The 18,816-nt window shown below is 45.3% G+C and overlaps 3 protein-coding genes across 4 annotated transcripts in view; 1 reads left to right on the top strand and 2 right to left on the bottom strand.

Annotated features, from left to right (window-relative positions):
- The window catches only part of CCDC93 (coiled-coil domain containing 93), a 39,753-nt gene extending 36,782 nt beyond the window's left edge, over positions 1-2,971 (top strand). The window contains exons 22-23 of the mRNA XM_050340478.1: positions 482-595; positions 1,788-2,971. Coding sequence (XP_050196435.1) covers positions 482-595; positions 1,788-1,841 — 168 coding nt within the window. The 3' untranslated portion in view covers positions 1,842-2,971. The remainder of the gene's footprint in view (positions 1-481; positions 596-1,787) is intronic.
- MARCO (macrophage receptor with collagenous structure) overlaps positions 1-18,816 on the bottom strand; it is a 923,899-nt gene that overhangs the window by 479,944 nt on the left and 425,139 nt on the right. The gene's annotated exons all lie outside the window — the stretch shown is intronic.
- Positions 8,346-17,398, bottom strand: LOC126653032 (5-hydroxytryptamine receptor 5B-like). Of its 2 annotated transcripts, XM_050340484.1 has the most exons (3): positions 16,362-17,398; positions 12,348-12,417; positions 9,065-9,173 (listed from the first exon to the last, which is right to left on the bottom strand). In XM_050340484.1, exons 1-2 carry the CDS (start codon positions 17,145-17,147, stop codon positions 12,352-12,354), a joined length of 852 nt encoding a protein of 283 aa, XP_050196441.1. In that variant the 5' UTR covers positions 17,148-17,398; the 3' UTR covers positions 9,065-9,173; positions 12,348-12,351. The 2 variants fall into 2 exon arrangements, with proteins under 2 accessions (XP_050196440.1, XP_050196441.1); XM_050340483.1 differs by lacking the exon at positions 12,348-12,417 and having other exon boundaries at positions 8,346-9,173; positions 16,362-17,389.

An 18,816-nucleotide genomic window follows, 5' to 3' on the forward strand; every position in this document is an offset into this window, starting at 1 on the left:
TCCACCTGGATTGTGTGGGTGCAGTCAGAGCTGCACCTCAGGCAGCTGGGACTCATGAAGCTGCTTTCTGCTGCAGAAGAGGGTCAGCAGCACCTCAGAGTCCCAACTGTCCCTTGTCTCAGCTGCAGCCCTCACCTGTTGAATCCATTCAGGTGGGCTTTTTAACCTGGCTGAGAAATGGCTCAGCTTTGCTGCTGAGTGTGTTGTGTCCACATAGCAAGTGAAAGGGGTTTGTGGGTGAGGACAGGTTCAGAGAAGACAAAAACTGTTCTGCTAACACTGGGGGCTATTTTGCTGCATTCTGAATGCCACTTACAGTGCCACTGATACTGAGGCTTCAGCGTTAGGTTTCTAGATATCATTTATGAGGTATCTGTCTCCCACTGTGTTTTGTAGATAGTTGTTCCTTAAGCACTATATCCATCTGTGTGTGTATTCCATGTACAGTGTGTGATCTCTTATCCTTCCTGCACATCAACAGATGGAAAAGAAGAAGCAAGAAAACAAAATGCGAAGAGACCAGTTGAATGATGAATACTTAGAGCTTCTAGAGAAACAGAGGCTTTACTTCAAAACAGTGAAAGAATTTAAAGAGGTAAGAGCACTTTTGCTGGTGTAACACTGTCAGGTGTTCAGTGACACATTTTGACTTGATTTGTGCACTAATATATGCATAAGATTTCCTGACACGATGCTTATCACACCGTGTTCGTGATGTATCCTGGTGGTTATCTCCATGTGAATCTTGGACTCTTGATTCTGGCAATTCCTCTTTCACTGCTAGCTTGGCACCCCTCCATGTTACAGGGAGCAGAATTTGTTATCAAGCAAGATGCTTATTTAGGTTTCCAGGTGGAATCTCTTGAAGACTTATGAGCAGTTACTTACTGGAGCAAAGAGGGTTGAGGAATGTGTGTGAATAAGGAGGAAGTGCAGAGTCTTGGTAGGTATAAATAGCTTTGGGAAGCAGCCTTGTTGTCTAACGACTGTGAAAGAAGCATTTAACACTTCATTGATTTAGCCTTTCCCAAGCTTTTAATCAGCTTGTGCTTCTGTTAATTCTTGTCTCCATGAGAATGAATGGCAAAGGAGTGCTGCCAGGCAAAACTGTCATTTGGCTTCAGATGTTGGAGGAAAAACATCTTTCTGTAATTTGTCCTGCTTTGTTCTGAGACAGTTCCTTCCTGTTTCAGACAATGTGCTCTGGGAGAATGACAGGGACTGTTCAGCTGCTTGTCTGACATACAGCATTTTACATCCTTGTTGCAGAACTTATGTGGAGGTTTACTTATTTGATTTTTAACCCATTTTTCTTCCATTGCCATGTGATGGAACTTCTTGTCAACCTTGCTACCCTTAAAAATAAATGAAGTGGAACACAGGTGGTGTGTACTCGTGTAAATATATTTCTTGACCTAGAGTTGTTCCCTGAACACTGACTTTTTTGCAAACTCTCTTGTGAAGTTCCAGATCACCTACAAGTAAACTCCATTTCAAATGTATTCTGTTTATAAGTAAAAAGCTGGATTTGCTTTAGCTACTTGTAACAACTTTAAATGAATGGGTTAAGCAGTGTTCCTTTCGGCTTGTGTTTCAAAGTGTAATGGGTATGACCATTGGAATAACATTATGGATGAAGAGGAATTATCTTCAGCTCATCACTCACTCCAGACTACTTTGGATTTTGGAGATCCTTCAAAACAATAGAAAGTGCTTGGTTTTATCGCTGTGAAGATACAACCAGTAAAGAGCAGCTACCTCCTCCTGTGTTTGTTTTCTGTTCACAGGAATGCCGTAAGAATGAAATGCTGCTGTCCAAGCTGAAAGCCAGTTCTTCCTGAAGAACTCCAGCTGGGGAAATTTATAGAAGATTTTTCAGTCCATTGAATCTCTTTTGTGAGGTGACAGTTATAACTGCAATGTAGATGTATATATATAGATATATATATAAAAAAAATATATACACACAGCTGTAAAAGTCTGTTTTTTCCAGTATGTGTTCAGTTTACAGTCCCTTGTAACATGGCTGTATTATTCATTATTGCCTCCACTACACAGTAAAGAGTTAACACAGTACGGCAAAATAGAAATACTGTCTAATTCTATTTATTTGGGTTTGGGTTTGTTGTTTTGGTTTTTTTTCCCCACAGTAAGGACAGTGGGGATGTTTTTTACTTGGGTTTTAACACTGCATTAGGTCAAGATTCTGGAATAAGTAGATATGTACTGTGTAATATGTCCAATACCACAATATGAGCACTGCAGAATGCAGTAGTTTATTAATTTTGGCCCCAAAAAAAACCCTAGAATGAGGTTCGTGAAACTCACTTCACCACCTAATAACTTCACATTACTTTACTTTACAGTCTAGCCACAGATAGGATTCCAAGGATAAAAATTAATTTCTAATGGTTAAGACATAAGAAAATGGAGACTTAACCTTGGATAATTCCTGGTGTAAAATTATAGATCTATATTTTTATAAAGTCTAGCTGTTATATAAATTTCTTTGAAATTTCATTTTTATATAGAGAGAGTATGCTTGTTAAATTAATAGCTCCAGGAAAAAAAACACCTTAATCACTAGGACCACCATGTTATCCCTGGCTGGGATGAAAATCAGTCTATCACCTGTAATATAGGAAGATAAAGATTGAGGCATTGTGCTCAAATGAACTGAAGCTCACCTTTGAAGACAACCACCTACTTACCCTGCTGAAGATTTGCTCTTGAAAGTTTAGAAACTTTGTGGGACACTTTCTGAAACATTTTTATATCTGTATATACAGTATTTTATAATTCAAACAGTTGCTTTTTGTACTTAACACCAGGATTTTGGACTGACTTCTTAATGTACATCAGATCTTCAGGAGAAGAAATCCATGTTCCTTTTTCCCAATGACCCTGATGACAGTGCTGTTCAATTACTTGCTATGGCAGCAAATATAAAATAAAGGATGTTTGGAATCCAGTGACATTCTGCTATCGTGTCTTTAAGGTGGATCTTGCCTTAGGAGCTTTACCAGGCTGTCAAGTTACAAGTGCCTTAAAAGATGAATTCTGTCAACAGTGAAATGAGATGCTGTTTTGGTGACATCCTGTTCGTGTTCCTTCAGCACAAACAGAAAGAAAACCTTTCTACTGAGCCAGCTGGTAACCTTGCTCCCCCATATGAGTCGGGCACTGAACAGACACAGGCTGCTCCTCTTGTTTCTGTTCAAAAAGTCAATCTGCCCAGGGCTAGTGAAATAAGGAAGGCAAAGTCAGATTCCAAGTCCCTTCAAAGAAGGAAAAAATTACATTCAGCATTTCCTTCATTTCCTTTGTAGTCAGCTTTGATACCAGGTGATGTTATTTCTTACCTACAAACTTTGCCCTCTATAAAAACTGTAATGTTCTTTCTAGTTTGTAGTAGTTCGAATGAATCGAATAATTCATCTCTGGCAACAAGAAAACCTGTTTGAGAATTCAAGCTGTGCTGTATTTGTGTACAATGGAATTCTCAAAAAAATAACTTGAGTGGACGTTTCAATTCGGGTTTTACCATTTTCATCAAAATTGCTTTAGCCATCAAGCAAAATTTCCTGGGTAGGGTAAGTAATGAACTTGGATGTAGAATAAATGATATTTGTTCAGTATAAGGTTAAATTTTATGCTTACCTGCTACAAACATAGTAACCTGGAAACTTCAGTGAGGAGTATGAAAATGTCAGAGCCAGTGCTCTGGCTAAGAGTTTGTAATTTTGACTAAGACATAAATCTGAGGTTTGTGAAGATGCAGTTACTGCTCACAGAGAATAAATCAGAGTCCAGATTATAACTGACTATCTAAAACAGATGGAACCCAGGGCAGATGGACACATCTTTGCCTTCAGACCCCTGTGAAAATGAGAAGAAAAAGCCTGGAGAGGGATGAAAACAGATCCTTGCCTTTTGGCCCAGGCTGTATGGTGTTAAATGCCATTTCCTCTGATACCAGAGGAGGAACCAACAGCAAGAAGAACTTTCTTAATTCTCCATCTCAGCTGGTTTCAAGGGAGGAGAAAGAGTTTCTCAGAATTTTACTTCAGTATTGCTGGATTTCTCTGTTTAAAGAGCAAGGGTTTGCCCTGAATTCATTTGGTGTTACTAGGCTTGTAAAGTAACATTTACAGGACTTGCAGCAAAACTTTTTTTTTATTTTTCATTTGCTAGAGCCAGTTTAGAGTTTTAATGTGCATTTCAATAAATGTAGTTATTTTGATATACTGATGAATAAACTGCTGGAACATCAGTCTGTCCTGTGTTTCAGAAGTGGAGACAGTCTCTGAACTTCAGGCATACACTCACCTTAGATGTTGACAGCTCTCTTCAAATGCAGTTCCTCAAGTGCACTTGTAAAGCAGCTTTTGAGAGTGGAATCAGTGACATACACTCAACAAAATCCAGACAATCCTTTTGTTACAGTATGTCCCAATGAATGGAGTACTGCACCAAGTCACTTCTAATGTCAATAAAGAAAATCTCTCAAGGCAAGTTTAAATGCAACCAGTATTTTCTATAAGGGTTCTTCCCTTGTTCCTCTTTATTTTATGACAAAATCTGCTTACTGAAGCATGACCTTAGTGTGTAGGTTCCTCAGTCAACGAGTATTTGATGGAGAGGAAATGTATGACACCAAAAACATTCTGCTGTGTGGCAAACTGGCACCTTGCACTCTTTACTCTCCAGAGGCACTATGGGCAACCCAGCCACACAGGACATAGACTTTGCTGAGAGTTCTTTGGAAACATAAAATTACTTGCATGAGAGAAAGGGTTTTACTTCTGTGTCCCCCTCTGTGTAGCTGCACTCACACAAAACAGGCAGCTGGAGAGCTGTGCTTGGCTGGGGCACCCACCCCCTTAGAGCAGCTTTCCTAAATTGGGCTTGGAAGTAGGACAGATGACAGGGCCATACACAAACCCTGCTCGTTTGGGTGGTGGGTGACGTGCTCTGAGCATAGTCTGTTATCTTAAAAATAATATCTTAAAAAACTCCAGCCTGTTCATTCGTGCAGTGCCTGCACAGCCCTGGCTGCAGCTGGTGTGAACTCCAGAGCAGAGGCTGGAGAAGGGCTGGAAGATCAGCAGCTCCTGGGCACAGCAATGAATTACTGAAGAGCTTCCATTGTGGAGGCTGGAGCATGGATGTAGGTTTCCTGGAGACAGGAGCATAGAGGGTTATTAGCATTTCTGTTCACACTCATCTTCCCAAGCCCTTTCATTTCTGTACAGTCTGCACTCCAACAGCACAACAAACGTAGGCCTTCATTTCAATACAGCTGCTGCAGGGTTCTCAGAGCCTCGCTGCAGGAGGCAGCAATGCCCTTCTGCTGAGCAATAGGCTCCAGTGAGGTTTTCTAGCAGCACATTCAATGTCAGGAAATAAAGTTTAAAACTAGTAGTCCACCGTGTGCAAGCAGAGATGATTGCTGTACTCCAAACTGGCAGCTTCTATCTGGGGAAGTAAACTGCTGTATGTCTAATCTCTGCAAAATAATGTTCCTTTAGAATAACTGGGGTTTTTTATATTTGGATAGTCAAGATACTGTGTCATTTATCTTAGTTCATTTATGCTAGTTCATATGGAAGTTGTGTTTTCCATATTTTCTTTGGTCCATCCTGAAGGCAAGGATAACTGCACAACGATAATGTCAGATCTAAACCCTAATGCTTAAGTGCCAGAAAGAGGAATCCTTTGCATGCTTGATTCTCTTTTTTTTTCAATTAAAATAAAGTTGCAAGATTTAATAATGAGATTAATTAATCACAGAAATAAAAGTACCGAGGAATGTAGAACATTATCCACAGTTCCAAATTGTTTTAATCAGGGTTGATGACGATCTAGCAGTTATTCTCCCTTTGCACCAGGTCACTGGGCTTGGCAGACAAATGGGAGGGTAAAGCTCAGGGCCTGCAGTGCAGGAGGCCAGGGGATGGGAACACCTTTTCTGGCTTTGGGTGGGAAGCAAAACCCAGCAGGTTAGACCATAGCTCCAGATAACGCAGTTGTTTTCCCTACACTGAGCTCAGATTCCGTGTCATTAAAACCCCGGGATTCTAAACCCTGAACATGTGCTGCCGCTCTCCTAAATGCAGTCTCCATTTACAGCCAGTGTGGGAAGTCGATTTTGTTCAGAGCTTTCTAAAGCCACTGTAAGGAAGTGAAAGCCCCGCTTGTTCCTCGGCGCCTCTGGGTGTGTTCAAAGCGGGCTGGTTGCTGTGCAAGCCTGTCACTGTAGCGCTCGCTGCTGTCACAGATGCCTGGGTGGGCAGAGCACCAGCTCGTTATCTTCAGAACTTCTCACAGCAAAATTGCAGAGGCTCAGACTCGCCTCCTAAGGAAGCTAAATTCATCCTTGAGGAGGCGGAGAGCTGCGCTCTGCTGCGTCAGTGCCCTGCTCCCAGCGCTGCCGCTCGCTGAGGGCGCCCTGCTGCATCTGTCTCTGCAGCAACAGCTGTGCAGCTGCACTGACCTGCACACTGACCTCACTGCTCTGTGGTGTTCTCCCAGGTTACAGCTGCCAAGTATGGAAAAATGTACCTTCACAACCTGTTGTTTCTGGAAGGACTCCTGTGCTGGAACTGGAGCCGAGTGTTGCTCCAGTCGGCTGGCACGGAGAGTTGAATGTGAGTATCGCTGCTGCTGCTGCTGCAGCCACACACTGTCATGGGCCTTAACCTGGGTGCAGCAGGGTTGGCACTGGATTTGTGTGATAGTAATGGCTTGTCTTACCAGGCACAGTGGGTACAGGCACCAAAATTTGGCAAAAGCGCGATTATGAGAAACTTCAGGAGATTTGTATGCTTTTCAACACCAGCTCAAGATGACCTCTTCATTTCCTCCTTCCATGTCATCTGTTTGGAGTTTAAAGATTTTTAGAGCAGTGACTCTTTCACATGAAAAATTCAGTTGACTTGAAAAATTTGTGAATGGTTCTGCATGAGGCCTGTGGGTTTTAGTAACTTTCATTCTCTTACATATGTGTGTTCCTTCTGGCTTAATTAAGCCTCCAAACAGTAGCTTAAATGGTAGCTATTCCATATGCAGGCAAGTTGAGAGTCACACGGGAAAGTTATTTAAATTGACACTTAAATCTGAGCCACTTTCTAGCAACTCTGAAATTCTAGGTTATTAAAGTTTCTGAATTTCCACTGAAATTGAGAGGAGAAGCATCATCTGCAGGAACACAAGACAAACAGGTGGCTGTGGCTGCAGGCACAGCAGGTCACACTGGACTGTCACAGCACTGCAGGTGTGAAGTACAGCAGTGCCTGACCTCACCACACACTGTGCTCCTGAGATACAGCCAGGCCTCACTTCAGGAGCTGGAGGAACATGTGCTTTGATGGCATTTACTTAAATCACTTGTTTAGAAAGGAGCAGCTTCTGAAGGAGCTGTCATGTTGCCCAGCTCTATCAGAGCTATGATGATTTGCCCCTTACAGTACCTCAGGAAGCTTTAGGAGGAGATGGAAGAGGGTGCAGGGACTCTGCATCATTAAAAAGCTGCAATGCAAGAAATACTCAGAGATGCTCTCAGCTCTCCCCCTCAGGGCAGGGGAGGAAGTGAAATCCACTAGAGGAACAAGTATGGAGCGAGATGGACTTGGCAGTATGCAGGGAAATACTTTACTTATGTACATATTGTTGGGACAGGAGTGCTTGTCTGATCTTGGAGAAACAATTAAAGGCTTGGTTTTGTGTCACTTTAGGGTTTTGGGAGTGACTTAGACCTCATGGCATCAACACCTTCCTTACAGTAGGAGGAAGTTGATGCAAGCTGACAAATTGTGGACTTCACTCCAGGAGGGTGATGAGCAGACATGGTGCAAGACACAGTGCAGACACTCACCTACCACTGCCAAGCAGCCACATGCTGCTGGCAGCAAGCCTGGTGACTGAACAGCATGTTTGGTGTTTGTAACACAGATGCACCCTCAGTTTTATGGCAGCATGAAATAATAATGCATCCAGTCCTCGTTCACTTGGAGGTATTGGGGATCTATCTTGAGCTCACCTGGTTTCATAAAACAGGGAGAGCCTGAGCCCTGCAGAGTAAGGGTACAACACAGGGGAAAACTCCAGGCTAGATCCTCCTCCTGTGCAAGGACCGAGAGGACGTCCTTGGGAGATCTGAATAATTTTACATTTGGCTCTAAAATTTCACTCCCAAGGGACTCCAGGGGACACAGCCAAGCCATCTTTCACCAAGCCTGCCCATCAAGCACTGCTTGCTAGAGCACACACAGCCCCTCAATCACATCAGGGCGTGTTTCTGAGCCACTTAATCATCCATTTTAATTTCACATCAACTCAACGACTGATTGAATACAGCATGTTTATTCCCTTCCAAATAAATCTCAGAAATGAAGCAGCATCCTGCCCCTATCACAAACATTTTGGTATTGCTCAATTAGCAACTCCCACTGTTGCCTTTGCTAATGATGAGAGAGCTCCAGGATGGCACGTGTGGGTTGGATGAGATCAGAAGTGCTGGGTTTGACAGTCATGGTATCAGACACACACAGTGCTTCACTTTCAGACCTCAGCACATGTTGATTCCAAGAGCAGAAGGGAGGTATTCACTGCTTCCATCTTTTCTGCCAAACCCTGGAGTAGCACATATGTATTTCCAAGGGGGAACTGTAAACTGTCAGTTGGTTTATATCCAAACATCTTCCATCTTCCTTCTCATTGTTCCTGAATCCCCTTGAGTAGCTCTTGTGCATGAAACCTGTACATATCACAGGCACGTTTCCCTCAAGAAATCTCTATATTATGCAATAGAGGAATAATTTCCTCCTCTGTCGCCCCTTTTATCTCTGCTTTACAAAAAGGTTCTTGAAGGCATTGTTGTAATTTTTGTTAAATGCTGTATAAATGAGAGGATTAAAGAAAGAATTTGAGTAGCCAAGCCAAAGGAAGATGCTTTTCCAGACCGGTGGGATGTTGCAGGAACAGAGGGGACTTATTAATTCTGTGATGAAGAAAGGGATCCAGCACAGTACAAAAACTCCAATTAAGATGCCAACCATCAGAGCTGCCTTTTTCTCTTTCTGTTCTCTCCATGTTTCTCCATCTGTCTGGAAAGTGATAGCTGCACGACGAGCTGTAAACACCATCTGTGGTTCACGCGAAGCTTCCTTCACCTCAAAACAAAAGCAAACACAATTTCTTACCAAGACAGTTTGTTTGAGGGAAGTATTATTTCTAAGTGACAGCACAACATCTGTGCACCTACCACAAAAGGCCTCAATTCCATTCCTTCCACGTTAAAAGAAAGAAAATGCCCCAGAGTGCCAAAGTTACCAGACTTCTCATTATGTTGGAAAAGCTGCCAAGTGTGACTGACAAAGGGAGCTAAATAAAAAATAACTGATGCCATGTGTGTTGTGGGATTCTTTTTCAGTTCATTTTATTGGATGCCTTGATACCTAGTGGGAAATCAGGTTGTTAAGGCAGGCTAACAAAGGCATGAACCTTCTGCCTATCCCTACACTGGACTCATGCTGTACATGACCTTTAGGATCCTTTAGACCTGCTCCAGATGAACTGCTGTGGCAGAAGGGTTGGACTACATGGTCTCCAGAGGTCCCTTCCAACCCCAACCATTCTGTGATTCTGTATTCTCTCAAAAAATACTCCACTGCCAAAAAAACCACCATTTCAACTGGCCTTCAGTCCAAACAATGACTTCAGCAGAAGTTCCACGAGAGAGGAGTGCATTTCAGCTACTCCGGGTTGCTGACAGCGCTTCTTGAATCCTCTCTCTCTGCGGGAGAGTCATCCGTGCTGTGAGACTGTGGCAAACAGGTTCTGGGCACAAGTTATTAATGTGCTTAGAGTCTAACCAGAAGATACTCCCCTGTGATTTTAACCTGAAGATTAAAGTATCTGCAATATTAAAGTTTTTCTAGGCACTACAGTTATGAGCACAGTGCAATAAAAGAAAGAGTTTAAGGACGCAACCTGAGGCTCTAAAATTTGCCTCAGTGATAATCCACAGGCACCGCAAGACTTTGACACCACTCCAAAGGTGGCTTATTGTTAAATTAGCTACATGTTCCACATGCACGTGCCACCTTTGTGCAAGCTTTATAACAGATGGAGGGCCTCTACTTAATATGAGCATGGCAACTCAGAGAGGGAAGCACTGGCAATGGCTAAACAATCACTCTTCAAGATGGATATCCCTGTCTGCACCCCCAGACACGAGACATGGCTGCAGAATGTAAGAGCAGCAGATTATGGGCGCAGGCAAATAATGGAGGAAAATGAAAATCACATCTGTTCTGACAATTAAAATGGGACACCCCTCACATAGCAAGGATCACACCATTTGTCTGCAGAAGGACTTGCTCTGCACATCCTTAATCACACTCTGCAAAAGGGGATGAATGTATGACAGGAGGACAAATTTGTGACAAGCAACCCTGAAAGATTACGTCTCAGCCCTGAGGAATAGTTACCTAAGTGTGCCTCTTGGGAAGAGCCATACAAAGGACTTTGTCACTCACACTGGGCACAGTTTGGTACTATGCTTAACTTTCAACTCTTGCTCAAAAGACAGAGCTTGCAGTGTGCCATCATCAAATCAGAGCCTTTTTGCTCTACAGGTTTTAAAAGGCTTATGACTTAACTGCAGAATTTAGTAGCAGCAACCCTTTTATAACCTCGTATCTTGAGAAAAAAGTATTTCATTTATTTTGATAGAAGATACCACAGTCCTCAGGTGTTTTCCCTAATGAAGACAGCATTTACCACTTGGTCAAGTTCCTACTGAAGTCAAAGGAGATTTTACAAACTTCACTGGTTGTTCGATCCAGCCTCTGAATACTAAACAGCAAGTGAAAATGGATCATGATATGTTTTATAAATTGTGGGAGAGCAGTTGTCTTCCTGTCTAAGTAATTTCTACTTTCTCTGATGTCACAGCTGTTTTTTCATTTGGGATTTTTTTGGCCTAGTTTTGCCTGAGACTTCTGAATAATGTTGTATTAATAGTAATTATAATAACAGTGAAAATAGCAGTCTGGTCCTTTAAGAAAAATAACAGGATCTCTCATGGAACCTTCTATTAAGTAACCGTGTAAATATCTGTGGCAGACTGGAGATATTTTGCTTCAATTCTCCATAAGAAATCCTTTGAAAAGGATGCACAAAATGTTCTTGAAAACGTTAACCAGTATCCCCGCTCAGCGAGGTCTTTCAGCCTGTGCCTTCAACAGGCAAGCTGGGAGCTGTATGGAACGCTCCACCCCACCTTCCTCCCGGGCATTCCCAGCATGGGGCACCGCTCCAAGGGCCAGCCCCTGGCGAGGGGCTTATTTCCTATAAGGCAACCCACACAAAGTCCATGGAAGATAAATTAGGCTGCTGCAGGCAAGCCCTCTCGGGGTGCACAGTGCTGGCAGGGGAGCCCTGCTGAAGGATTCCCTCCCTTAGCCAGGCAGGGGGTAATCCACTGTAATTTGGCATTGTCTGAACAAGAGCACGGGTCAGAAGATTACGTAGCTGCTTTCCAGCCCTGCCAGTTGTGATTTGCTTGAACTAAACACAGCTCTGGCTATACCACACCTGCAGTTCCCAGAGTCAATCCTGGACGCTTTGCACAACTCCAGTTTCTAATGTAAGCCACAATAGCTGGCCATTATCCCTGCACCACGTGAAACAAAGGACAAACTTGTTTTGGGCCTGCTGATGAATGAGCACTGGTGAGCAGGCTGTGACAGTGGAAAAGGTAGTCACAGGCTATAAATTAAAGCAGGAAATGCCTTGGGTTATACCAAGGACATCTCTCACCTGGGAGCATCGCTGCAGTGTTGACAGCGTTCAGCAGCACACTATGCCTCAGGCACAGACTTCCTTCCATCTGCCCAGGCACTGCCCCAGGATCTACGAGTCAGGAGCAGTGGGGAAATAGCTGGTATGAAGGGACTCCTACTCTGAAGCCAGGATTAGGTTCTGCATTCATGAAATCAGCTATTTCCAGGACAACAGGCTCTGAGAAGTGCAGAGACAACTGCTTTCCAGAGAGAATAATAGAGAGACTAAATGAAGGAAATGAGATCTCAAGAACAAATTCTTCTACAGACACAAAGGAGTTTGGTTTTAGTTTCAGAATTTATTCTTCTGTACGTTGATCAACAGTTACAGTTCAATGCTCTTTCACTTGTTTGTCTGTCCCCAGTGAATCGCTATTACTAAATGGCTACATGTTCCTAGAGCTGTATGTTCCCAATTCCTGTGTTCCTAGCAGTGTCACAGAAAACACGTCACCAAGGAGCTCCTGACAAAATCCCTTGATTTAAAATGTTCCTTACAGCTTTAATGATTGCTATTATTGGTCCTTCGTGGCAGGTACTCTGTGTGTTTGTCCTGCACCTCCAGGGTCTGCAATAACAAAACAACAGTAAAGATAATAAACTTCAATCAAATCTGGCTTACTAACACAAATTCAGAGTTTTGCCCATTACAGTGTGATTCAGCAAAGGTCATTATTGCCTCAGTGGAGCTTTGGCACTTCTTACTCTTTGAACAAGAACACAAGAAACTGAAATGCACAACAAAGGATCAAAACATAGGAACATCTACACTTTTTTGGATGCTCCACAAATAAGACAAACAGGGAGAAAAACACCTGCTTTCTCTCACAGGATTTTCTTCTGCTGCAAGCAGGAATAACTCTGTATTTCTGCCAGGAAATCATTATCTACTCCACTTTACTTTCTGCCTCACCTTTCTCCTACATGACATTTGCTGCCACTCTTCCAGACAGTTGAACTTCATTCCCTGACCCATCTTTTCTACTTGTACAGCCAGAAGGACAAATAAGAAATGGAGGGCCTGTGACCCCTTTCAGAGAAGGAAAATCTGTTTTCTCTCCCACATTGTGAGTAGGAGAGGCTGAAGGGGCCAAGGGGAAGAACAGCACTGCACTGCTGGAGCTCTGGGCCTGATACTCATCTGAAGTGGGAAGGACTCTCACAAAACAGTAAGGTTTGGATCATGCCTCATTTTTCATAAACTGTACAAGTACTTCAAGAGGGAAAAAGGGAAAACAAAACAAAACAACAACTGAAAAGCCCCCAACCATCAACAGAACTTTATTTTTAACTCCTCACATAGAAATTTAATCCTGACTCTGCAATTGCTACTTGTAAGTAATGAAGACATTCAGATGCTGTCATCCATGGTTTTGCTGGGCAAAGCCTGTGCTACAAGGGACTTCACTGATTTAAAAGGGCATTATCCAGCAGTACTGCTGCTTTTCCAGCAGTTTCATTTATTTCAACTGGACTGTTTAGAAAGAAAATTATTACCTGCTGTCAGGAAGGTGTGACAGAGCATAGCTCTCTGCCAGTGATGGTATGTCACAAGGTTTTTACAGGGATCACCCACATCAGTATTGCCTGCAGAATTCACTTTTTAAAGAGTTTCACAACTAGCAAACAAACAATTATAAGAGCCCCAGCTTAATTTAGTATCCCAATTTTTTTTGTTTCAAGGGAAGGCAAGAAACAAGCTCTCGTTAAAATTAGAAGCACCCCAGATGTTTCATGTCCATATCCCTATCTTTTTTTTTGAAGGTTTTAAAAAGCATTTTTCAGAAACACAAGTATAATTTTAACCAAAAAATTACTCAAAATAGTTACTTGGTAACTATAAATATACATATATGTACATACCCACACATAGATATATACATATCTCTCACCATCACTTGGTGCATCTGTTCTTGGTGCATCTGTTTCTTCAAGGCATCCCTACTGGCACATGAGCACTATGAACTCAAACCTTTTCCTCAGCCACGAGGCACAGTTCCAATCCAGTGCTACCTGACAGCCAATTCCTGAGTGCAACACTGACGTCTCTCCCAGCAGGGATGTGTTACTGCTGCTGTTATTGCTGCTGTTATTGCTCACCTCCAGACTGGGAAGCCCTTCCACCCTTTGGCATCTGCCAAAAACCCCTCTAATGTTCCTCAGATAGTGCAGGGCACCTGGAGTGAGAACTGACAGACATGTAGAGGGCAATCCACATCCAGGGAAGGGTGACAGAAGGAAAACGTTGCCAGGGAGAGCATGACAGGTGAGCATTGTCAGAGAGGGAAAGGATGAAAGAAAGCAGAGGGAGGAGAGACATTAAAGGAAGAAAAAAATGGCAAATCAGGGTGAGCTGATGGGCAAACCAAGAGAAATGGAACAGAATTTGCCCCATCAGAGCGAAGGACAGAGCTGACACTGACAGCCTGATCACCTCTGCATGTGGAGAAGCAAAGCTGGAGCACCTCATCAGGTTTGCCACACACCCTGGCAGTGTTATCCTTGTGTCTGCAGGTTAAAAGAAAAAAAGGGTTTTGCCAAAGGAACAGTCGTGTTGTTCTTGAAGATTCCCCTCCAGAATTCACTGGGAAACTGCTCCTCTTCCTGTGGATGTGATGGATCCTGCTCCTATAAGCTTAAAGAAGATCAGGACAAAACTCAGTCTCTTAGAAAGAAAACTGAGAAGAGATGCATCCTGAATGCCAGCTCCCCTGATCCATGGGTTCATTTAATGAGCACGTGTACACCTGGGCATCAGCCCTTCCTTTAGGTGAGGAGTAAACAGCTGTATTGCAACCCTTCCAAAATGGGGATTCAGCTCACACTGACAGAGCTCTTTTGTCAGTACAGCCTAAACCAGCTCCCAGACACTGCATCAGCAAAAAGCACTCACCTGCCAGCCATGCTGGGCCCACGCAGGGGCTTCTGCAGACACAACTATAACAATCAGGAGCCAGACTTTTTTCTGCCAAAACTGACATGCCTCTAGATTGGCTCAAGCAGCAACACCTCAGCTCATTTGGCTTCCCAGAATTTTAGATTCCAAACAAGTAGTCCTGTATGAGTACGTGTGTAGGTAAAAGACAAAGCATGCAGAACCACTACAACTGATCAGCTGGCTTTTGTGCTTGGAAAGGTTATGCATTAACTCTAAGGAACACATTCCTCATCCTTATAACAATCTGGACAGAAATTTGGTGCAAACTAGGGGGTGAAGATAGTAGGAACAAAAAAAAAAGAATGCCACTAGAGGAGACATTCTCAAGTTTTCTAACACATTTTATGCTGTTGCATAGAAGACACCTCCACTAACCAATATATATTAAAAATATCTCCAAGACATTACGATCCAAACGTGCAAGTCTAATCACATGTAATTGCCAGCGCTGTTATCTCTTGCAAGAATCTGGGGACACAACCTGCAGACTTCTATTTGTGACCATAATAACGTGTTCTCTACCATGACTCCAAATCAAAGTTAGAGGAGTGAGGCCCTGCAGGATTAGCCCAAATTGAACAGAAATGTTCCATGTCTCTTTAGGCATCTCTGTCATCCACACGGCTCGTCTTTTGCTATTGGGAAGGGACTGGACTTAGCAAGTACAACAGGTAATCACAAAAACATAAAGAATCTTTTCCACAGGCAGGAGTGAGAGTAAGAATCTGTTACAGAAAGCAGGGAGAATTTACAGAGAGCACTGCCTAGCACCCTGGTGCCATGGCATGGTTGACAGCATCATCATGCAGAGAGCCTGACTTAGAGGACTCAAGGAGCCGACCCCAACCCTTCCGAGGGGACACAGCTTTCCTGTCAGCAAGGTGTGTCCCCAAAGTGAATGAGACCTCCCACATGGCTAAGGCACTGTGGGATTACAGACAATCTCTGGGATAAGAAGGACACGGTTTTTAAAACAGGAGGTAATTTTAAAACAGAAACAATTAATTGCTCACTGCTTTGACACTACGCAGTGAGCAGCATTCAAGGTAAAGCAGCCCATGCACATCAATGAAGTGCATAATTTGCTTATTAACACGTGTTGAGACATACAAAGTCTGTGCTGGTAAATAAAATATGCATACATTTACTCTTACTTACCGGACTTAGGGATCTGTTTATGTCTGTTTATGTCTTTGTTTACCCCACTAACACTGGAAAAAGAAATAAAGAGGAAAAAACCCCCAAGGAATGGCAAATTCAGAGCAAAGAGAAGATTCTTAAGTAGCTCTCCTGACTGGCAGTGAAGGCGCCTGTTCCTTACTCTTATCACATAAAAGGAAACAATGAGAATAAAGCTCTTTTCCAAGAGTGGCGCTTTTTGACTGGCAAATTACTGCTCACGTCCAGTCTGGAACAGAGTGTCCAGCCTATAAGAGAGTTAAGCTCGCACGGGACACCCAGGGCACTCGGCAGTCGAAACCAGCAACGCAGGGGTGACTGCTGGCAGCAGATGAGGAGGATCACGGCTCCCTGGGGGAGGCAACAGGGGCTCTCCTCCCCATCCCCACCGTTACCTGGGCAGCCTCGGGCAGGGGCACCACGGCGTTCCTCCTGCGGCCCCCCATGTGGAACTTGGACGCCTTGTAGATCTTCCAGTAGACGAAGAGCACCACGCAGAGGGGCAGGTAGAACGCCCCCCCGGTGGAGACGATGGTGTAGGAGGGGTCCTGGCTGACCTGGCAGCGCTCCTGCTCAGGGCTGTAGGTCTCGCCCCAGCCGAGCAGGGGGGCGAGGGAGATGGCGGCGGAGAGCACCCAGGTGAGCGCGATCATCACGTTGGAGATGCGGCGGCGGGTGAGCAGCGTGTACTGCAGCTGCCGGGTGATGGACCAGTAGCGGTCCAGCGCGATGGCCGTCACGTTCCAGATGCTGGCGGTGCAGCACAGCACGTCGAAGCTGACCCACACGAGGCACAGCTCCCGGCCCAGCCGCCACCGCCGCCCGGCCGAGAGCTCCTTCACCAGGCTCAGCGGCATCACCAGCGCCGCCACCAGCACGTCCGACACCGCCGTGGAGGCCACGAGGTTGTGGGGCACCCGGTGGAAGGCCTTCACCCGCAGGATGGTCGCCAGCACCAGCAGGTTCCAGAGGAAGGTGGCCACCGTCAGGAGCACCAGCAGGGTGAGGATGAGGACGGTGAAGATGGAGAAGGGCTCCCGGCCCCTCCACGCGCTGCCGCCCATCAGCGCGAGGGCGGCCGAGGAGGAGGTGTTGGTGTCCGTGCTGGCGGACGAGGCGTTGGCGCCCATGCCGGGCTGGCACTGGCCCCGTGGGCTGCAGGGGCTCAGGGTCTCCGCCATGCCCGGGAGCGGGGCTCGACCCCTCACTCTTGCCCCTTCCCAGGCCGCCGGCACTTTCTCCAGCCCCGCTGCCGGCGGGCGGGAGCCCCGCACCGGGACGCGCCTCCCTCAGCGCCCGCCTGCCATGTGCCGCCGGCCCAGGGCATCCCGCGGCTACTGCCCGCTGCTCCTCACAGCCATCCCGGGCGGCGGCAGGAGGGCGGGAGGCTCGGCGGGACCGCGGCGAGGAACCGGCACGGAGAGGGATGGAGGGAGGGCGGCACCGCCGCTCCCGCCCCGCCCCAGCGGCCGCCCCGGGGGCGGTGGCGGAGCCGCTCCGTGAGGGCTGGCGGCTCCGCCGGGTTCACCCCGCGGTCCCCGCGAGGCGGCCGGACACCCCCTCCTCACAAAATCACAGAATCGTCAGGGTTAGAATGAACCTCAGATCACTCAGTCCAACACCCCTTGCCAAGGAGGGTCACCTGGAGCGGAGGACGCGGCCAGGTGGGTTTGGAATGTCTCCAGAGAGGGAGACTCCACAACCCCCCCGGGCAGCTGTTCCAGGGCTCTGCCACCCTCAACGTGAAGAAGCCCTTCCTCGTGTTGAGATGAAGCTTCTTTTGTTTAAGTTTAAGGCCATTGCTCCTCGTCCTGTCGCTGGGCACCACCAGAGTCTGGCACTGTCCTCTGGGTGCTCACCTTTGGGATATTTATGTGCACTAAAGAGATGCCCTCTCAGTCTCCTCTAGTCTAAAGAGGCCCCGCTTCCACAGTCTCTCCTCATAAAAGAGATGCTCCAGAGCTCTCATCATCTGTGTGGCCTCTGCTGAACACTCTTCGATAGCTCCTCGTCTTGTCCTGAGGAGCCCAGGTCTGGTCACAGCACTGCAGGTGTTCACTAGGGCTGAGCAGACAGTAGAATTCTGTGTGTCCCCACAGCCCGTGCAGTGACAAGACCCTCCCCTTCTCCCCACAGCCCCCATGAGGTGACAGAACATCCCCTCCTCCAAACTACCCCCAAACTCAAGATGTTTCAGAAATTATTTTAAATCCATTACACAAACTTTAATTTTAAAGTCTGTAATAGCAGTTAACAATGTGATAGCATAAAGGAGATATAGTGATTAGATTTGTCAGTTCCTGAGTAATAAACCATAGAATATACAATCACAGAATGGTTTGAGTTGAAAGGGACCTTAAAGATCAACTCATTCCAACCCCCTGCCATGGGCAGGGACACCTTCCTCTAGACAGGTTGCTCAGAGCCCCATCCAACCTGGCCTTGGACATTTCCAGGAATGGGGCATCCACAGCTTCTCTGTCAACCTGTTCCAGTGCCTCACCACCCTCAATAAATCATAGAATCATTAAGATTGGAAAAGATCTTTAAGGTCATCAAGGGCAGTGACTGTAGTTAGAATAACCAGGCTGTTTTGTTGGTTAACTTTTGGGTGCCACTTCACTCACCAGATGAACAATAAAGCAAATAAATCCTTTTTCAGGCCCTTAATGCAAACATGATTTCAGCTGCTCTTTCCTACAGTAATTCTGACACGTGTTCTAGTGTAAGCTAGCAGCAAAGAGAAGACTATCTGCATCACTTACCAGCTTTTATTAAGAGGAGAAAAGGACTTCTGAGTGCTGAATGTGCTTCCTTTGCTTTGAGTTTCCAACAGGCAGAATCTGACAG

Source organism: Myiozetetes cayanensis, unplaced genomic scaffold (genome assembly GCF_022539395.1).
Source record: "Myiozetetes cayanensis isolate MyiCay16 unplaced genomic scaffold, myiCay2020 scf9, whole genome shotgun sequence".
NCBI classification, from domain to species: Eukaryota; Metazoa; Chordata; class Aves; order Passeriformes; family Tyrannidae; genus Myiozetetes; species Myiozetetes cayanensis.

Coding starts and splice junctions, on each gene's coding strand:
- LOC126653032 (XM_050340483.1), bottom strand. CDS start 17,147: ATGGCGGAGACCCTGAGCCCCTGCAGCCCACGGGGCCAGTGCCAGCCC. Junction 9,174..16,361: donor CCCTGCCCGAGGCTGCCCAG/GTAACGGTGGGG, acceptor TTTTGTTTTGAG/GTGAAGGAAGCTTCGCGTGA.